General features: G+C 38.2%; 1 protein-coding gene across 3 annotated transcripts in view; it reads right to left on the bottom strand.

The window, feature by feature from the left end:
• The window catches only part of LOC131042897 (E3 UFM1-protein ligase 1 homolog), a 251,377-nt gene that overhangs the window by 90,639 nt on the left and 139,186 nt on the right, over positions 1–21,552 (bottom strand). For all 3 annotated transcript variants that reach the window (XR_009105331.2, XM_057976226.2, XM_057976225.2), the window contains exons 15-16: positions 17,835–17,881; positions 17,649–17,712 (exon numbers count right to left, since the gene is read on the bottom strand). Coding sequence is in view for 2 of the 3 variants with exons in the window: in XM_057976226.2 (XP_057832209.2) it covers positions 17,649–17,712; positions 17,835–17,881 (111 nt within the window). In the remaining variant the exon portion in view is untranslated. The remainder of the gene's footprint in view (positions 1–17,648; positions 17,713–17,834; positions 17,882–21,552) is intronic.

Genomic DNA, 21,552 nt, shown 5'->3' with positions numbered 1-21,552 from the left:
TGATGATGGTATGGAAATGGCCGCTATTCCTGAATGGCTGAGGAGAAGTATGGAGAAAAGTAAACAAATGATAGAGGTATAGCCTATTGATGATATTGATGACTACCTAGCTAGGAGTGCTAAGAAGAAGGAGCCCAAGAGAGCGGAGATTTTGTCGCACATAGCTAGAGATGAGACAGGAATGCAGATTGCGCAGATTGTTGTTCCTATTGCAGGCGTGACAGCGAACATTGCTACTCCTATGGATTTCCAGATCACTTCAGTCGCCCTTGGTCGTACATCCACAGAGCAGGAATTCCAGGAGATTGGTGACAACCTCCAGGCAATCAATGCAAGGTTAGACAGAGCGGTTGCGGCGAATGGAAGGTACAAAGAAGAAAATATTAGACTCAGAGAGTATATTGCAGGGACAAGGCGTGGAGATCCCACCCTTATTTCCCCTATTGCAGTTGACCATGGAATACATTCACACTGCGAGGTAGCGAGAGGTACGCACTCGGAGATGGAAAAGTGGATTGAAAGTACAAGAAAGCAGGTAGATGATTTCCTTACTCAGTTTGTCCATGCATATGATAAGACAGCAACGCTCGTATTCAGAATCCAGTATTTGGAGGGAGTTTGGGAAGAATTCCGGCCTATTCAAGACAAGACTATTCCATGCCTCCTGGCATTGAAGAAGGTTCCTAATTCCACCTTGGTCAATGAGAACATTGTGCACAGTGGAGACATATATGATTTCCATGGCTGGTATTGTGCATCAGCCTTGAAGAAATCAGCTTATGAGAACGCCCAATCGAGTTGTATAGAGATGGAAGGATTAATTCAGGACATTTAGATGAAGATCCTTGCCTCGATTGAGGAATTATTGGGTGTTGATGTTAGTAATGCTAGTGGTTTACACTTAGCCGAATTAAGAGACAAGATGAAATTTATGTATTTTTGCCAATTGTACTCTTTGAAGAAGAGTCAGATAGATGACTTGGTCTCTTTGTTGATTCATGTTCATAATTCGCAGAAGCTCAAGCCAAAATGGGAGGATACTTTGAGTGCTTGCTCGGATTCATTGGATGTGATTGATTTGCAGCAGGATACCTTGCCTAGCATTTCCATGGAGTTAGATTCAGTATTGGCTAGATTCTTGGAGTATGCTAGGAGAGAGAGAGATGAAGGGAGGAATCTTCTAGAAGATTCCCTATATGATGACTAGGTATCTTTTCATTGGGCCATATGTTGGTGGCGCCATTTTTGATGTAACCCTAATTAGGGCAATTCTAGGGTTTTGTTGGCATGGTCTCGGTCGTTGATCTTAGATCAATCTGGGCCATCCATTTTGTAAGAGACTCTATATATGCCCCCTTGTCTCTCATTTGTAAGAGAGAGTTTTTGTAGAATTGTTGGTATATGCTGCAGCTATTTGGATCCTAATCATTGTTCAATTGTTGGTGATTTTGCTCTTCAAGTGTTGTATCTGCATTCATGGTTCTCAATTCCTCCAAGTTAGATTAGAATTTATTTTCATGTATGTTAGATTGAGTGGAAGATTTGTTGAATTCATTTGAGTGGAATCCTTAATCCATACCACTAGCCTCTTGCCGTTGGTAAGTGCGCCTTGCGTGGTCAACTGGAATTTAAGTAAGCATAACTTCAACTATTACTCGTCTGTTGACAAGCATCAACTTGGATGGTATCTACGTTTGATGGTGATAGCCTAAAAATCTTTAAGTATACCTTAAACGATTGCACTAAGATTGTGTCAATACCTGATTGTGAGACCTTGCCTAGTTTGATTCCACTAAATCCATTCACCATTTCCTACATTCCTAGTTTTAGAATAGATTTTCTGAACCCTATTCTTTTTCCCCTTTTTTAGTAAGAAGTAAATTCGGAGCCATATTGATAAATCTTAAGTTGTCAGCACACCTATTCCGCATCATTCATGATAATCCAAACATTTGTGTAAGCCCCTAAGTGAAACACAGCAATTCACATCAACCACTAAACTTACCCACTCGTCAAGACCTGACATGTAGAAACCTTGAAATCATTTTAGTTGATCTCATTCTTAGCATCTGAGGTGATTTTGTTCAAGAGAGGGTAAATTACCTTGGTACTTTATTCTGAAATGTTTTGTGCATAAAAAACACATCAACAGAACATTATCACGCTTCATAAATTAAGCATACATGTTAAGAACATCCACATTCTTACCACCAAGAACAAGGATGTTACTGCCTGTAACTTAAAAACAATTCTTGATTTGATCTGATCGATGGTGATGTCACTGGATGCTTTTGATTCCTTTCCTTTATATCTCTCAATGTGAAGGAGAGTTCACACCTCTTTATCATGTATGCCCTTTGGCAAGAGACACACCCTTTCACCATTACTACCCTTTGAAAGAGTGCAACTCTTCATTATTTCTGCCCTTTGCAAGGGATACAACCTTTCACAATCAGATCTGCACTTCTGATTCCAAAATTATCCCCCCTCAAATAAATTTATCTTCTCCCTTTTATATCTCATGTTTGAGGCAGTCACAACTTTTCATTTCATGTCTTTTGACCATTCATTACCTTAATTAAATTTTAATTCTATTCTTTTATAGTTTTATTTTATTTTTTATTTTTTGTTCTTTTGTATTTTAATTTTATTATTATTATTTATTATTAAATTCTATTTCAAAGTGGTGACATATCACAAAACACTATGGTATGAATGAAAGTAACATTAACACTTCATAAATCATGCTTCTAAAAACCCTTCCCAATCTGGAAATGACTCTCTAGTCTGGAAATGTTGGTACTCCAAGTCTGGAAATGCATAAAATCGGTGAAAAAGCCAGTCAGATCTGCATATGAATTGATGATGTTTCCCCATAATTCGCCTCCAACCTGATGTGATTCACTCTATCTGATATAAACAATGCTTCAAAATTTGGTACAAATTGCCTTCAATGTCTGATATAAAATTTGCACTAAATCTGCTCAATTTGACTTGACATCTGCACGTCAATTCGCTTCAGGTCTGCCTTGAATTCGCCTAAGGTTTCTTCTTAGAATTCGCTGCGAATGTAATTGCATTTGATGTTTTTAAATGAGGTTTTGACCTCTCCTCTTTATAGCACTCTCTGTTTATATACACAACACTCCAACAAGGCCGACCTCGTCTTAAACATTTGCAATTTAATTAATTTAAACTACCTCAGGTCGGCCATGCTTATTGATGGATTTTATTTGTTTTTTAAATCAGGTCGGCTGGCTTCATTTGTGAATTTTGCCTTGCTTGCAGAGGGTTAGCATTCACCTTCTCCACATAGATTTCAACTTGCATTACAATATTAATTCTGCTCTGTGTTTATAGGTCTAATTTGCACTTAATCTGCCCTCAATTCCAGCTAATTTTCATTACTCCATATGTTTCATTAATGAATTTTGGTCTGGCCCTATGTGTTCTGCCACATTTCATTTATTCTAAGCCAACCTTATCCTTGAGATCCTTCATTTTTACATGTTTATCTGGGTATCTTCCAAGCCAGCCAACCTTAGCCTCTTAACTCCCCCATGGCCGGTTTAGCATGTGCACATTAACAAGCTTGGGTGGGTTTTTTACTTATCCAAGGAATGGGCACGTTTCTACCTCTAGCAAGGAATTTGTGAGCGCATTTCCTTGTGAAGCTAGGATAAATAGATTAGTAGAGCGGGATTCCATGCTTGATAAGGACAAAACAAGAGCGGAATTCCATGGTTGACAAGGACAAAACAAGAGCACTAGGAGAGGGTAGTTCTGGACTATGTTGACGTGTCTGAAATCGCATTGCTGCAAACTCCATACGGCCAACACAGAATAGAATAACCAGCTGAGTATCCTATCCTCTCTTGAGATAAGGAAGTCCCTAATGCTATTTTTTATATTTGATCAAAGGGGACAACCTCAAGGTTTCTTTTGTCAGGTCTTGACTGCGGGATCTCTCAGTGGCTTGATGTTTTTTGCTGGAAACACAAGGGGACTTACGATTTGCAACAAGCTAGTCTGCTGTGATTCTCGAATTACGCAATAAAGAGCAAAAGGAAAGGGTTCAGGAAGCCTAAGGACAAGGATGATAATGGCTGATGCAGTGGGTAGACAGATTTCGATAAACCAGTTCTTGTTTCGCTAGAGATACCCTCACAACTAGACAAAAACGGTGAAAGCTCCAAGGGATGAAGGATTTTCGGACTGGAGACACTCGTTTTAGGCACCCAATTCTGGCGCAGCCTATGACGAACACTTGCAGTTGAACTAAGCACAGTTTGGGTTCAGACTAACCATGCACGGTGACCTACAATCAACAGACCCCGAATGGTATGAACCAGAAATGCATCAAATACCCCTCCACACTTCACCATTAAAATCCCTGCACTCTAAAATTAACCAGCTGAAAGAAACCATGCAAACAGACCAAAACAAAGACAACAAACACCATATTTCAATGTTCATATATTTGCTTCAGCTGCCATTACAACAATTTCTGCAGCATCTCTATGCTACTGCTTAAAATCTAACCTATTCTAACTCTTAAATCTAATTATCTAACAAGAGTCTAACTATCTAACCATCTCACTATCTAACTATCTAACCCTTTACAAAAGAAAGGCCTCTGCCTTTTATAGATATTACAATTTTGAATCGAAGGCTAGGATGGACTGCATCCAAGGGTCCTGATCTGCCTTCCTGAAGCTGGCAGCCTTAACCCATGCCGAATTAATTCTCAGTTATCCAACCAACAACTATCTCAACTACCTGCCACTATTTGGCTTTAATTCAAGTCTATCCAATCTTCTTGGTGGTTGGGAATAGTTATCCACAAAAATATCTTGTGCGGGACCCATAGGCAATTTACAACAAAGCAGTTTCAATTTTAAAACTTAATTTTTGGACTTAAATCCAGCTATGCACTTTCTTGAGAATGCATAAACTTGCGGCATTCAGAGTGTTCTTTGGTCTTTGGTCCCGGTGGTGAACTTCATCTTTGTTCAGCGACACAGTTCCCAATGTTTGGTTGCTCTCGCGCTCCTCTAGCGCGTTCCCACATCTTTTCTTTTTTCAGTCTTCAGCGCCTGGCCTTGAATTGCGATCCTTCCTTGATTTGCGTTTGAGGCTTTATCCTGGTTCTTTAATGACGTCCTGTGATCAATCAATCAATTTCATTTCATTAAATCAATTTGAAAAATTAAATAATTTAATTTAACAAACATTAAATTTAATTACGACGTCTGGCTTGAGAAGCTCTTTGTGAGATGTATCTTGAAAATGCTTCTCCTTTCTCTTCGAATGTGAAATCTGATCCTTGGTCTTGATGTTTGGGCGATTTACTTCTGCGTGATTTTACCTTTGGAGCCTTGGGCGTTTTGAATGGGTTTATGGCGTTTTGAAAACTTCTTATAGCGTGATTTTGGAGGTTTGAAGAGCTCTTGCAAATTTTAAAATCCTAAGACTCATGCCTTTCTGGTGAATTTTGGAGAATGGAGGGCACTTTTGCAGATTTTAAACTTTACGTCTCCATGTAAGAACCCAACTTGGCTCTCCTCTGCTGACTGTTTCTTTTGAATGCAGTAGATTTGAATTTGTTTTGGTTTTTGAATGTTTATGGATTTTTTTGTGTTTTTTTTGGTAATAATGAGCAATGATACAATACTGAAATAAACTCCTATGCTTACAATAATACTGAAACAATAATACTACTGCTGGAATTAATTTACGAGACTATCAAGGGAATGTTGTTCTGTTTTATGGCCAATATGCCTGGAAAACAAATTCATTACAATGTAAGAGAAAAAAAACCTGATTTTTGCTGTCCCAATAGTTGAAAAATCTGCAAACTGCAAATTTTAATTATTTTGAAAAAAATTACTGTTCACGCGGCACTGTAGCAGTCCGTACGGCAGCACTATTCATGTGGTACTGTTCACGCGACACTGTAGCAGTCCGTGCGGCTGTACTGTAGCAATCCGTACCGTACTTGTTAATCACCAAAATTTCTTCAATAAATCTGCGCAATTAGATGCAAATAAGACCTTTGAATGAAGTCTTCCTGAAACCAAATATCACTAAATATTTCATCAGCTCAGATGGTGAACATTGAAGCAACTACGTCCTCCAATGGTGGCTGAAAACCCTAGTCTCCAGAGCAAAACCCTTTCAATTTCACAATGTCAAAATAAAATAGCCATCCTCTTCTTTCCAAACTCAACGCTATATATCCTTTTTTGCAAGTCGTACCCTAATCCTCTTAATTACAATTTTGCTTGTAATTTCATTTAATTTCACTTTGGGTGTCAAAACGATTTTAATCATTAAATGGGCATTTAATTTTAATATTTCAATAGTCTGGCTCAGATAATTTAATTAAAAACATGGCCCCGTCTAATGATGAGTTGACCCTCAAGTTAAGTGATTATAATATAAAGTCACTTTATAACTTTATTATTAAATCACTTAATAATAAATGCTAAGTCATTCAAACTTGTCTAACTCCACGAATATTTTGAATTTAGCTATGTTGTCTGAAACTGGAGCTCACTAGTTGACCACCCATATGACCATGATGTCTGCTAAAAATAGCTGGGGTCCATCTCCAACTGCTAAAAATAGCCTGGCCAAGCCAAACTCAAAGCAAAACTCATCATAAACAAACTCTGGCAACCCAAAAGTGTACTCTGCTCTGTCACCGGAAGATCTCCACGCCAAGGTGACCCTCTATCCAATCCTACTAGCCTACGAGGGTCTTTGATAGGCTAATCACAAGCTAGAGTGATGTCTCTAGCTAGAAGGGGACATCACAGTCCACCCTCCCTGAAATTGCTTGTCCTCAAGCAATCTCAACTCTGGATGCTGTAAAATCTCCTCGCTCTCCCAAGTAGCATCCTCTACTGGCAAATCCTTCCACTTCACCAAATATTCCCGGATGGTACGTCTCCTCAAGTTCCTTTCTCTGAAATCAATGATAGCCTCCGGTATCAAAACAAGTTTTCCCTCATCATCCAGGGGTGGTAGTACTGTAGAAGGCACAATATGATGTCCTAGCGCCTTCTTGAGGCGTGACACATGAAAAACGTTGTGCACCTTGCTCTCTGCCGATAAATCTAACTCATAAGCCACCTCTCCCACTTTCCTGATAATCCTAAATGGACCATAGTATCGTGGCTTAAGTTTCTCGGCACCACTCTTCTTGAGAGTGGATTGACGGTAAGGCTGCAACATAAGATACACTATATCTCCAACCTCAAAAGTCCGCTCAGTCCTCTTCTGATCTGCATACTGCTTCTGCTGATTTTGTGCCTTAGTTATATTATCCTTGAGAGTCTTAACAATGTCTGGACTCTCCTGTAACAAATCACCTGCACTGGGCACTCTACTGTCACTCAAAAGCAGATCCATAAAATTGGGTGCCTCATACCCATACAGGGCCATAAAGGGTGACATCTGAATAGACATGTGATAAGTGGTATTGTAGCAATACTCACAGAGATAAATCCACTTTACCCATGCCTTCTGTTGCCTTGCTATATAATTTATGAGATATCCCTCCACCCGTTTGTTCACTATCTCTGTCTGACCATCTGTCTGAGGGTGGTAGCTAGTACTCGGAGTGAGCTCTGTCGCACACAACCTGAATAGCTCCTGCCACAAGTGACTCATAAACCTGCTGTCCCTGTCACTCACAATGCTCCGAGGTAAGCCATGTAATCTGAATATCTCCTTGAAGAACAACTCTGCCACCTGTGTAGCAGTGTATGTAGCAGTGATTGGAAAAAAGTGTGCAAACTTCGTAAGGCGATCCACAACCACATATATGCAGTCCCTGCCTTGGGCTCTAGGCAGTCCTGTGATGAAGTCCATAGACAAACACTCCCACTTCCTATCAGGAATCGGAAGTGGCTGAAGTAAACCGGCTGGATAGGAGTGTTCTTGCTTATTCTGTTGGCAGGTGGGACACTCCCTAACATACTGAAGTACCTCTGCTTTGAGCCCTTTCCATGTGAAGCGCTCTCTAATCTACCGGTATGTCTTGTAGAAACCAGGATGTCCTGCCATAGGTGAATCATGAAAAGATTTCAGAACCATCCTCCTCACTGCTGATCCTGGAACCAAAAATATTCGCCCTTTGTAAATGATGAGCTCATTCACAAGGGTGTATCTCCTGTCCTGAATAGTCCCATCTATGAATCCAGCTGCCCAAGTATCCTTTGCATACTCTGCAAGGATCAAGTGTCTCCAATCCTCCGATATGTCTGTCAATAAGCTCAAATGGGGCCGACGTGATAAGGCATCAGCAACTACATTTTGTGTCCCCTTAAAATATGTAATGTCAAAGTCATAGGACTGTAACTTGCTCACCCACTTCTGCTGCCTATCATTGAGATCTCCCTGCCCCAAAAAGTATTTTAGGCTATTATGGTCGGTTTTGATACAAAATTTGCTACCTACCAAATATTGCCTGAATTTAGCCAAAGCATGCATAATAACTGACATCTCCTTATCATATATGCTGAAGCTCCACTCTGGCCCTCTCAATTTCCTGCTCTCATAAGCAATAGGGTGCTTCTCCTGCATAAGCACCACTCCAATGCCCTCCCCGGAAGCATCACAGTGTAGCTCAAAAGGTTTGCTGAAATCTGGTAATGCTAACACTGGACAAGAAGTCATCAACTCCTTAAATTTCTCAAAACACTCCTGTGCCTCAGGAGTCCACAAGAAAGCTCCCTTTCTCATCAAATCTGTCAAGGGTGCTACATGCCTAGAATATCCATCCACAAACCTCCTGTAGAAACCACATAATCCCAAAAAGCCCCTCAACTGTGTAAGGTTCACCGGTGAAGGCCACTCCACAATGGCACGAATCTTTTCAGGATCCATGCGTACGCCCTCTGCACTGATGATGTGACCCAAGTACAACAACTCTGTCATGCCCAAATCACACTTTAACTCCTTTGCATACAAGGACTCTCTGCCCAATATATCCAACACCGTGTCAAGGTGAACCAAGTGCTCCTCCCAAGATCTACTGTACACCAAGATATCATCGAAGAAGACAAGTACAAATTTCCTCAACTGAGGATGGAAAACCCGATTCATTGTTGCCTGAAAAGTAGCAGGTGCGTTAGTTAGCCCAAATGGCATAACTACAAACTCAAAATGGCCACAATGACATCTAAAGGCTGTCTTCTCAATGTCCTTCTCTCTAACTCTGATCTGGTGATAACCTGATCTCAAATCTATCTTCGAGAAGAAGCAAGCTCCATGAAGCTCATCTATCAACTCATCGATCCTAGGAATGGGGTACCTGTTTTTAATTGTCTTCCTATTAAGCACCCTGTAATCAATGCACATCCTCAATGTCCCATCCTTCTTCTTCACTAAGACCACTGAAGAAGCGAAAGGAGACTTACTTGGTCTAATGTGGCCCATAGCAAGTAACTCCTTTACGGTTTTCTCAATTTCATCCTTCAACCTCTTCGGATGCCTGTAAGGTGTAATCATGATGGGTTTAGCCCCCTCCTCTAACTCAATGATGTGCTCAATACCCCTGTCTAGTGGTCTACCTGGTGGAATGTCACTGAACACCTTAGAGTGTTTAACTCTAAGCTCCTGAATATCAGGAGGATATTCAATCTTTTGCTGTCCCTCCTGTGATGGCATCAACATGCACTCTGCTGCCCACTCTACCTGCTCATGTCGAATCAATCTAGCCATCCTCCGGAAAGAAACCATCCTGAGATCACTGTCCTTGATTGCCTTAAGAATATGTGTCTTCCCATTCACTTTAAACCTCATCTCCATCTCCTTGAGGTTAAGTGTGAACTCTCCAATATCATGCAACCAACTCATCCCAAGGACTATATCTGTATCTCCCATAGGCACAACATAGAAATCTGCCTTAAAGTCATAATTATTAACTTTCAATGGGAGTCCAGTGATCTTACGATCACATTTAAGGACATAGCCATCAGCTACCCTCACTCTAATTCCTCCAAACTCCTCTGTTTGTATGCCACGCTTCTCCACCATCCTAGCATCAATGAAATTATGAGTGGCACCTGTATCAACCAAAGTTATAACTCGCTGTCCAGCAAGCACTCCTCTCATCCGGAATGACCCATCCTGCCTAATACTTGTGAGACGAGCTTCCCTAAGTTGCCCATCTCCTTCCCCATCTTTGGACTCCATTTTAGACAAGTTTTCAGCCTTGTCTTCCTCTTTTTCACCATCTATTTCCTCTATATCACACTGCTGGTCTAAATTATCTGATTCTGATTCCTCATAGTATGCCCACATAACTCTGTTAGCTTTGCCCTTTGGTCTAAGAGGACAATCATGGTTTGCATCATAGGGTCCTTTACAGTAGAAACATAATTTTTTCTTCCTCAAATCATTTAATGTTTCCCTGTCAAAAGGCGCTGGAGTTTTATCTTTAGAATCATTTTTAAAATCAGTCCTCTCTGGTTTTTTATAAAATGGTTTGTTATCCTTACTAGAAGATGCTCCTTTGGACTGAAATTTGTTTGTTGGGACTGCATGTTCCATACTTCTTGCCTTTTTCATAGCTTCCTGTAAAGAAATAGGATCAAATGCCTTTATCCAACCTCTCAGTGGTTCGGATAGGCCCTCAATGAAAAGAACTATCAATCTACGCTCTGAAATGTTTGGCACCATGACTGCCAACCGCTGAAATTCACCAATGAAATACTCCAAGTTGCCTGTTTGTTTTAGCTGTGCTAAGTCCCGGAAGTAAACCTCTGGATCTTTCTTGTCAAATCTTTCAACCAACCTATCCACGAAGTCCTGGTACTCTGTCACCTGATTATGCTGAAGTGTTACCATACCATGGTACCACCAATCATGTGCTACTCCCTCCAAATGCAAAGTGGCGTATTTGATAGCTTCAATCTCTGTCATTGGCCTCAATGCCAAAAATGTGTCAAGCTTATGAATCCAAGCTTGAGCTGTCATCTTACCACTCCCATCAAATGTAGGCATAGTAAGCTTGCCTGTAACCCTATTTAGCTCACTATTTTGACCTCTAGGCCTCCTATCCTGTCTGAGTGACCTGTAATGCTCTCTCCTCTGATTAACAAACCTTTCGAATGTCATCCTCTCTCGCACCTGTGGGGTTAATAAATCCCATTCGTCATTCACAGCCATGAGGATATCTGTGAACATCTCCTCTCCTGGTTCTCCTGTAGGTGCTACCTCAGGCTCATCTCTAATGAAGGTAGGACATGTAGGCCTGTCTGCTGTCCTGGAATGAGTCCTATGAGCTCTAGGTGACCCCACTGCACTCCTGTTATCCCCTTGCTCCTGATTCTGTCTGTCTTGGGGGTTCATGCGCTCAATCATGGTGGTGAGTGCCTGCAACGCCTGAGCCATCTCCTGCTGTCCTGTAGCCATTGCTCTGAAAAATTCCCTTGTTTCTTGCTCCTCATTCCTATCTCCTTTGGGTGGGCTACCCCCTTGCCTGTCACCCATGGTGCCCGGCTGCCTGTCAAATTCTTGTTCCCTGTCAAACAAAGCTCGCCTGCGAGTGTAATATCTGTGAGAGCCAACCTCAAGCGGCTGCATGTGATTGCTAAACCCTCAGGATGGCAGGATTTAGCTCTGATACCAATGTAAGAACCCAACTTGGCTCTCCTCTGCTGACTGTTTCTTTTGAATGCAGTAGATTTGAATTTGTTTTGGTTTTTGAATGTTTATGGATTTTTTTGTGTTTTTTTTGGTAATAATGAGCAATGATACAATACTGAAATAAACTCCTATGCTTAAAATAATACTGAAACAATAATATTACTGCTGGAATTAATTTACGAGACTATCAAGGGAATGTTGTTCTGTTTTATGGCCAATATGCCTGGAAAACAAATTCATTACAATGTAAGATAAAAAACCTGATTTTTGCTGTCCCAGTAGTTGAAAAATCTGCAAACTGCAAATTTTAATTATTTTGAAAAAAATTACTGTTCACGCGGCACTGTAGCAGTCTGTACGGCGGCACTATTCATGCGGTACTGTTCACGCGACACTGTAGCAGTCCGTGCGGTGGTACTGTAGCAATCCGTACCATACTTGTTAATCACCAAAATTTCTTCAATAAATCTACGCAATTAGATGCAAATAAGACCTCTGAATGAAGTCTTCCTGAAACCAAATATCACTGAATATTTCATCAGCTCAGATGGTGAACATTGAAGCAACTACGTCCTCCAATGGTGGCTGAAAACCCTAGTTTCCAGAGCAAAACCCTTTCAATTTCACAATGTCAAAATAAAATAGCCATCCTCTTCTTTCCAAACTCAACGCTATATATCCTTTTTTGCAAGTCGTACCCTAATCCTCTTAATTACAATTTTGCTTGTAATTTCATTTAATTTCACTTTGGGTGTCAAAACGATTTTAATCATTAAATGGGCATTTAATTTTAATATTTCAATAGTCTGGCTCAGATAATTTAATTAAAAACATGGCCCCGTCTAATGATGAGTTGACCCTCAAGTTAAGTGATTATAATATAAAGTCACTTTATAACTTTATTATTAAATCACTTAATAATAAATGCTAAGTCATTCAAACTTGTCTAACTCCACGAATATTTTGAATTTAGCTATGTCGTCTGAAACTGGAGCTCACTAGTTGACCACCCATATGACCATGATGTCTGCTAAAAATAGCTGGGGTCCATCTCCAACTGCTAAAAATAGCCTGGCCAAGCCAAACTCAAAGCAAAACTCATCATAAACAAACTCTGGCAACCCAGAAGTGTACTCTGCTCTGTCACCGGAAAATCTCCACGCCAAGGTGACCCTCTATCCAATCCTACTAGCCTACGAGGGTCTTTGATAGGCTAATCACAAGCTAGAGTGATGTCTCTAGCTAGAAGGGGACATCACACTCCATCTTCCAAATTACGAACTCTGCGTTTTTTCACGCTTTGTTGTCTATTACACTTTCTGCATTGTGTTCTTCGGAGGAATGGGAATTTTACCAATCTCGAATCCCCATGCTTGCCTTATGTGTTGCGACTTTGGGCTCTATGGCGAATTTCGGACCTTGGAGAGGTTTTTGCAACTTGGAAAAAACTTCGGACCATAAGCCCATTTTGCAAATTCGGAGTGTTAACGTTTTTGTTGACTAAGGCATTTTCAGACCATTTGGACGTTTTTGTAATTCTTCCAAACATTAAATTTCAGCCCCATGGTCCGAAATTGATGTTTTGGGCGAAATTCGGAGCTCTTGGGGTTTCTTACAAACTTTTTAAGCATTTTCGGACCTAAAGCACCTTTTGGGAAATTTCGAAGTGTTAAACACTTCTGCAAATTTGGAGTTTCAAGGCGTTTTTTGGCAAACTAGGAGTATTTTCGGAGCTAAACGCGTTTTGGAAAATTTGATACATATTTTGAAATTTCGGAGCTATTTCACCCTTTGCAAATTGCAGAGTGTTTGAATGAATTTAAACGCTTTTTCGCGATTGGGGATATTTTGGAGCATTTGCCTTATTTTGCAAATAAAACTTCGAACCTTGGCCCCCTTCTTGCAAGTTATAAAACTTCGGACCTTTTCACGCTTTTAGCAATTTCGGAGTTCTTGAACCTTTTTGCAATTTCGCCAAAATTTCAAATTTCGGAGCTAGGGTCCGAAATTGAGGTTTTAAGTGAATTTCGGACCTGGAGGAGCTTTTTGCAATATTTCACCTTTTGCCCCAAGGTCTGAAATTGAGACTCAAGTGAAATTCGGACCATTTGACACTTTTTGCAACATTTTAAACTTTTCAACTTTTTGCCCCAGGGTCCGAAATTGGGGGTTTTAAGTGAAATTTGGACCTAATGCACTTTTTGCAACATAAGTGATTTTCAGACCTTTTGCCAGTTTTTGCAATTTTTTCACTTTTTCACATTTTAGCCCCAAGGTCCGAAATTGGAGGACTTAAGTGATTTTAAACGTTTTCCTCACGAAGTGCGAGCTTGGGCACTTGGGCGAGTTTGTCAAGATCTCGCCGAAGGATCATTCTATGGAATATAACATTTAAGTATAAGAATTATACTTTAAGTTATATTCCATATATACTTTCAAGATGTTTGAGAGTGGTTTCGGACCTCCAGGAGTTATATTGCAAATTCTAGTTTTTGGAGGATTCCTCAGTTTTTCAGAGTTAGTCAAATTTCAGGATCAGGACATTCCAGACTTAGCCAAATTTCAGGGTCAGGAAAGTCCAGACTTAGCCAAATTTCAAGGCATTTGAAGATCAAGATGACACTCGAGACTCCATCACTCACCAACTTGACCCTTCATATCCCCTTCCTCTTCTGCAAAGACAGAAAGGCACAAACCGGGGGGTCCCTGTCCAAGACAGGGATGGGTGTGCGATTCGCACAACAGACTATAGGTCCCATAGTTCCGGATTGAAGGACACTATCAAAATGATTTCAAAAATGCTTGAGCGCACCTCCAACCAAACTAAGGATTCGTTTCAACTAAAGCAAACTTGCAAGAACTAATCCAAGACACCTAGGCACTAGAGAGGATGACTGAAGGATACCTAGGCACTACAGACAAATATTCCTAAACTATGGAGCGCTACACACACCTTGACAAGGAATTCCAAGCAGTGACTAAGGTTGTTTATGAAGTTGCAAGTGCTAAAATGATGAGTGCAAGGAAAGTTTTGCACTCAAATCATGTATACAAGGAATATAGAGTGCTAAAATGATGAATGCATGGACAAAATGATATTGCGAAGAAATCTAAAATGAAATTCATGGATTCACCAAGGAAAAATTGACTTTGGTTGTGAATCCATACTTAGACCTTGATTTTGCATCTTAACCTTGAAATTCCCTATTTAGACTTAGGATTGAGTTTTTGAGATTAGAATTCCACACTTCAAACAAGGAATTGAAACAAATTTTGTATATTTCCACACACTCATGGAATTTGAACTTCAATTTTGGAATTCCTTACTCAAACGAGAATTCTAACATCTCAACCTTGAATTCCACATTTCAACATGGATTGCACTTGAATTTTGCATTTCCAAAATCTCCAAAATCTCTATTCCATGTCAACTTGTCCTGATGAAACTTTGCAACTTTTCTTGCACTTCAACAACATTTTGCAGCTTTGCCCTCAATTCTCAATCCTAACATTTGTTCATGGATTTTTAACTTGAAACTTGAATTCCTAACTTGATCACACCCTAAGGATGAACTTTACACTCTGTCATTTCAAGGACCGATCAACACACACCCCTAGACCTAACAAGATGAAAACACTTCTCACAAACAAAGGCTAGAGGCTACGAAACTATTGCCAGGCTAGGCAACTAAACTAGAAAGCAAAAAAGTGGGGGTCCCCATTTGCCATGGGACGTGTGTGTTTACAATACAACAACTGTCTTGCAAGTCTTACAATGCCTGATGGGATCCTCTAACACATTGCCTATAAACTTGGGCAACTTTTGCTTTTCTCGAGCTTACCATGGTTTTATTCTAATGCAAATCTAGCACTTAGAATTTGCTTGCTCTGGAGTCACGTACAATTATCTGAAGGAACATGACCCAATTTCACTTGTTTGGAGAAGGTTGTCTTGATTTTTCAACTTGACTATGTTCTCAAGAAGGGCTCCGACTTTGGAATCGTACGATTGTATTTTCCTCGAGTGTTTCTCGTAATCTTCTCCTTCATTCCATTTGCTCAATGATCCTTAAAGATCGTTTGATATCATGGTCTTGACCGCCTTATGGCCTCTTCTCGCCTTTACTAGGATCTAAGGGCATGAATCACACAAAATTGACAAGATTTATTTTAAGACATTTGCGTCAAATGTTTACTACTATATTTGATAAATTAAATACATGAATTAATAATAAAGATGACAAAACATATAAATATAGGAGTAAAATATGTTTTTATTCGCACATGAAATTATTACAGAAGAAGACCAAAGATGGTCAGCCAAGGATCGGAGTTGATTTGAAAGATCATCCCACTTTTCTTGACAATACATGATATATATAAAGGCTTGACAGTTGCCAAGAGGAACACAACCGTCAACCAACCGATGCGTATAACTACCTAATGCTAACAAACACTCAATACGAACAATTAATACATATTCGGATAACCAATATTATCGAACATAACAATAGACACTATACACTGACTACATCCTTCACTTGAGCCAAGCAGAAATCTTTGCCATTCAAGCCAACTTCAAGATCATAGGCAGAATTTCCAAGTAGTTGAACCATGTTAAGTGCATACCTTCAGTGTCTTTGTCAAGTAGAGGACAAAGAACGATGTCCCTTTCATGAATTAGTCATTTTCATACTTTTCGTTTATGCCATCAACAGTCTTCAATCCTTGTAATTATTTGATATTGAGCAGCTGCAACCTCCATCATCTTACAAAATTTGTTAGTTGATGAACAAAGACTATGACACAAACAACCTTGCAAGCTGATTGGAAAAACCACAAGTTGAATTTGGTTCAAAGACAATGGCTATAAATTTTGATAGAATGGGAAAAAGCAAGTATAAACATTGAGTTTTGTAGGGGTGCAACAATAAGCATAGCAACAACAATCAAATTATGGGTTTTTAATTGATTTACAAAGCATACTCTTAAACTGGGATCTTCCATCATCTTATTATTTATACATATGAGCCTACAAGATTCATGGGATTACTAGCATAAAAATTGGCTTTGCAGTTTTTTCCTTCAATATCTTGGCAATCCTAGTGATATGCCTTGACCCATCCATAGAGCAGATTCTAAACATGGCTTTTAGGATCTAGATAACTGGAGTTGCAACCTCGCAAAGAAGCTTATTTTCCATCTGATTGAATATTGAAGCATGTTGAGTAAAGCAGAAAAATTTACCAAATAAAAAGATGAGATTGGGTTTAAAATCTTGTATATTTTATTACTAACGATGAATTCCTTTTAGCAATGGTTAAGGAAAAGAGTGTTGGTAATTTGTTTGGCCAGTCAATCCCTATCATATAAAACAAACGCAAAATTAGTGTAAGGAAAGCTTCAAATTTTTCGCATTGTATTTGGGGTGATTCCTTGTCATCTTGAGTATTTGTTACACCCTTGACCTAAACAGACATGTTTATATTGTGATCATTGCATATATTTTCAATACTTCATTATATCACTTTTTTTGTTTTGACATATTCATCCTAATTACATGTAAAAAGTCATTATTAGTGATTGCAGTTTTACTGATTCAAGTTTATGTGAGAAATTGATAATTTGAGCATAAAAGTTATATGACAGCTACCAAGTTCCTGCTTTGTATTTATGGTGATTCATTATCATCTCTCCAGCGCTTGTTACATCCTTGACATTATAATTGCAATGATATCAACTTCAAGTATAAACAAGCCTGTTTTTGTTGTGATAATTGTAGTCATCTTCGTATGACTTTATCATATCAGATATTCTTATTATGGCACATGCATCTTAATTATGTGTATAAAGTCATTACTAAGTATTGCATCTTACTAATGGTCACAAGAATCAAGTCAAAGTATTAAACAAAAAATAATAGTATCATATTGAATTTTAGCTATTAACTGAGAAGATTATAAAATCTACCTAAAATCTCTTCATACCTTGCGATAAGAGTGCAAAACTGTTCTTTCAATCTTCTTGTCCAACCTCTTTAACCAGAGGCCACTGTAAAACAAACCCAAATGATAGAATATGACCATCTTAGAAAGAGAGAAATGAATCTTTAAAAATAAATTTGCAATGTTGTGTAGCTCATAAATCAATCCATGTGCTTTAGTAATCCTCACCTTTCTTTTGCTAGCAGACCTAAAGCAGTAGAGAATGACTCCACACGCTGAAAATATAAAACCAAAGCAACAAAGAAAACAAATCATTTTGTTGTCATGAACATCATTACTATTTGCATATTATACAATCAAGAGCCCATAACAAAATAAAGCAAGAGACCATTCATAGAAAATGTGTTGTACCTAACCTCCCTAATTGTTGACTAAGTCGCCACTCTTCATCTCAATAGATCAAAGACTGCTCTTACCTTGAGCAAGAAACTGCTAATTTAATTACCAATGCCCAAAATCATCCCGTTAATGATAAATCCACAACAGTGAATTCTAACCAAGCAGCCGATCCTCAAGGATAGCAAACCAAAACAAAATCCAATAATACATATATAGAAATAACTATTATGCTAAAATACAATGTTTCGATAATGTCACCTTCCTAACCAATTGAATTGGTGGATCATTAGCCTACTCAATTTGGTTGCCATAGGCAAATGTTAGGATTAGAGAGCATTGGAGGTAATATGTCCAGCAGTTTGCCAATATTTGATGTTTAGTTGAGCTTCCACCGTTATTATGAGCATTATGCCCTTTTTTGGAGTTATTTTGGGTTAGTCTTCCAATACTTACTTTTTTAAAAAGTCAATTTTGAGCACCGAGTCAACTCGCAAGGTTACTATTATTAGTATTGTCGATGGATTCAGTTTTGATGATTATCTCAGCGTTTTATGTAGTCCATTGGTATTTAAGTTATTAATTAATAAAGTTAAATTAAAGATCTAACATTATCATTATTTTAATTTATTTAATGAAGGGACTATAAGAGGGCCAGTTATAAAGTAAACTGTGATTTATTTTAAATGGATGGGGTCTTTAATATTTGATACTGAAGAGCACGCGTTTATACTGAGAGGGGGAGGGGGTGAATCAGTATAACAACAATATTTAATCAATTTAAACTTTTTCAACTTCAATCATAAGTATATAACTTATCTCATTAACATATTCATTGCACACCAACATTCATATGTGATCTAAATAATATGAACACAATTAGAACACGAGATATATACGTGGAAACCCTTAAGGGAGAAAACCACGGCAATAAATGCTTTTATATAAATCTTCTTTTACAATGTTCGTAGGCATCAACCTACTAGAGGCACCAACCCCTAACTTTGTTTGTGAGCACCAACCCACTGGAAGCACCAACTCCCAAATCTGAATTTGTGAGCACCAACCCACTGGAAGCACCAACTCCCACTTCTGAATTTGTGAGCACCAACCCACTTCATATAAATCTGAATTTCCACCTTTACAATGTTGCTATAACAACAGATGATGGACTTTGATCTTCTCAAATCTGTTATGATGAATATTACTAATCAGTCACATAAAAAGTATCTTCTTAATCTGCTATTAATTTCTCATATCCCTCCTATCAAATATACAATTTATCTGCTCATGCAAAGCCTTCACAAATCTGAAATGATCTTCTATATATTCTTATTCAGCCTGATCATGTTCCTTTTGTTTATCTGAATATATTTTCTTTATGTTTGCATATATACTCTTTATACAATTCACACATCATATTACTTTCTAAAATCTTTTCATTCTGTGCACACCACAGACAGCGAACATCCCTTCTCTTCTCTGATTTATATTCTCAATGTTAACTGTTACTCACTCTTATATCACTTCATGAATCTGATCTAACACATTCTATAAATCTGCCCCAACACTCGTTACAAATATGATCTAACACTGCTTTATGGCTGCTCAATGACTGATCCAAAACCTGCTACAAATAGGGCACAAAATCTGTTCCAAAATCTGATGCAATTTTTTCTTCAATCAGACATAAAGTCTGCTCCAAATCTGATCCAAACTTTTGTACAAGATCTGCTCATAAGGTCTTCATAAAATCTTCATAAATCTGATATATAGTTCTTCTCATGTACTGCACACACGTAAATCTCAAGGATCATTTTATTCCATATTCACACACATTCACACGTATGTGCTATGCTCCTTTCAATAATAATCACATACTCCTCACATATTCCACTCACCCGACTCTTCCATCATTCAACATATATATCCTTATCTAAAAGACAGGTCTTTTCACAAATGAGGAGTCACCCATCTTCAAAATACTTTAACACAATTACGTTAAATGTATCTCTATTATATTCTTCATCGCACCCTTTCAAAGTTTATCAAGAAGGTTTAAGTCTATGTCTTTTGTGTATGAATCGTATTATTGTTTTTAATTGAACATCTCATCTTAAAATATCCACACCTTTCTCATTCATATTCTTCCTCTATTATCACATGTCTTCTTCCATGGTCAAGTGGCATATATTCACACTACTTCATTACGTAGATGTTTGTATTTCTTTACTCATCATTAATAATAGTTAACATTAATCAACTTCCTTCATATTATTTTATTCAAATGAAATCACCGACAAGGTGTAATGTTGTAATGAAATCGTGCTTATAGAACCTTTCCTTGATTTCGTCTGCTACTTAATAATTAATTCCTCTTTAATGAATCGCACCTTTTTGTCTTACATAAATAAGACAAAAACATTACTTTTCTGAATAAGACAAATCATATTTCCCCCTGGACATATCTTCCCTTCTACTATAGGATCACACCTTCAACAAAGAAGAATAATCATATTGCACCACTTCTTATGAGAATAGGACAAAATAGGAATAGGACAGAAATACTTCACTTTTTGAATAAGACAAATTTGTCTTATCATAGGGAGTGTTGTTTATATAAAATAATCACTTCCTTATCAAATGATTTTCTCCTTAAATAGAATTGTTGCTCATATAAGTTATTGATAAACGCTTCTTACTCCTCCATTTTTACACTGTAGTTTATTAATATTAGTTGCTCGTAAACTTATCACTGTTATTTCAATATTAATTTTTGTATATAGTTTGCCTTAATCTGCTATCATAATGATTTGATCTTCTGTGTTTGTATTCTATATACCTTATTGTCGCCTTTAGCCACGACCAATACCTTTAGTGATTTTTCGGTTCTCTATCTTAATCATTGTCATGTCTATACATATGATGTCTGTATGGATTAACACATATGATGAATGTCTTTTTGTACTGCATTCCTCCATCGCATCCTTCTTTGAAGGAAATTTTGAAATTGTAATACATGTTAAATAAATCATTGTATGTATTGTATGCTAATGTATGTATATATATCAGTGCATGTGTATCTGAGTCTTATGTATGTTGTTAGTATACTGTGACATATCATTGTATACAGAGTTTTCAATATATGTTTGTATACTGTAGAATATACTGCAGTTTTCTGTATTCTACTGTCATTCTCTACACTGGCATGCTGTCATTTTGTATCTGTCTTAGTCTCTTCCACAACTTTGATTACTGCACCAATATTTTTCCTTCTATGGTTTGGTCATTTGTTGCTGTAATCATGTCTTTCTGTTTATGTACAGCATTATATATCAGAATATACAGTATATATTCTCAGTCACTATGCTCTGTAGCCATTTACTGAGACAATATATATATATCAGTTTGTTGCTTAGTGGTTCATTGTCTTTGTAAGAAGATCGCTGCATTGATCACTGTATACCCACATCTTGTACATGGAGTTCATCTTCAAAATTGATCATCTAATTATGGAGATGTCTTCATACAAATCACAGCTATCCAATTC

This window comes from Cryptomeria japonica, chromosome 1 (assembly GCF_030272615.1).
Source record: "Cryptomeria japonica chromosome 1, Sugi_1.0, whole genome shotgun sequence".
NCBI lineage: Eukaryota > Viridiplantae > Streptophyta > Pinopsida > Cupressales > Cupressaceae > Cryptomeria > Cryptomeria japonica.
The sequence above is the reverse complement of the archived record's forward strand: the minus strand, read 5'-3'. Positions and strand labels throughout refer to the sequence as shown.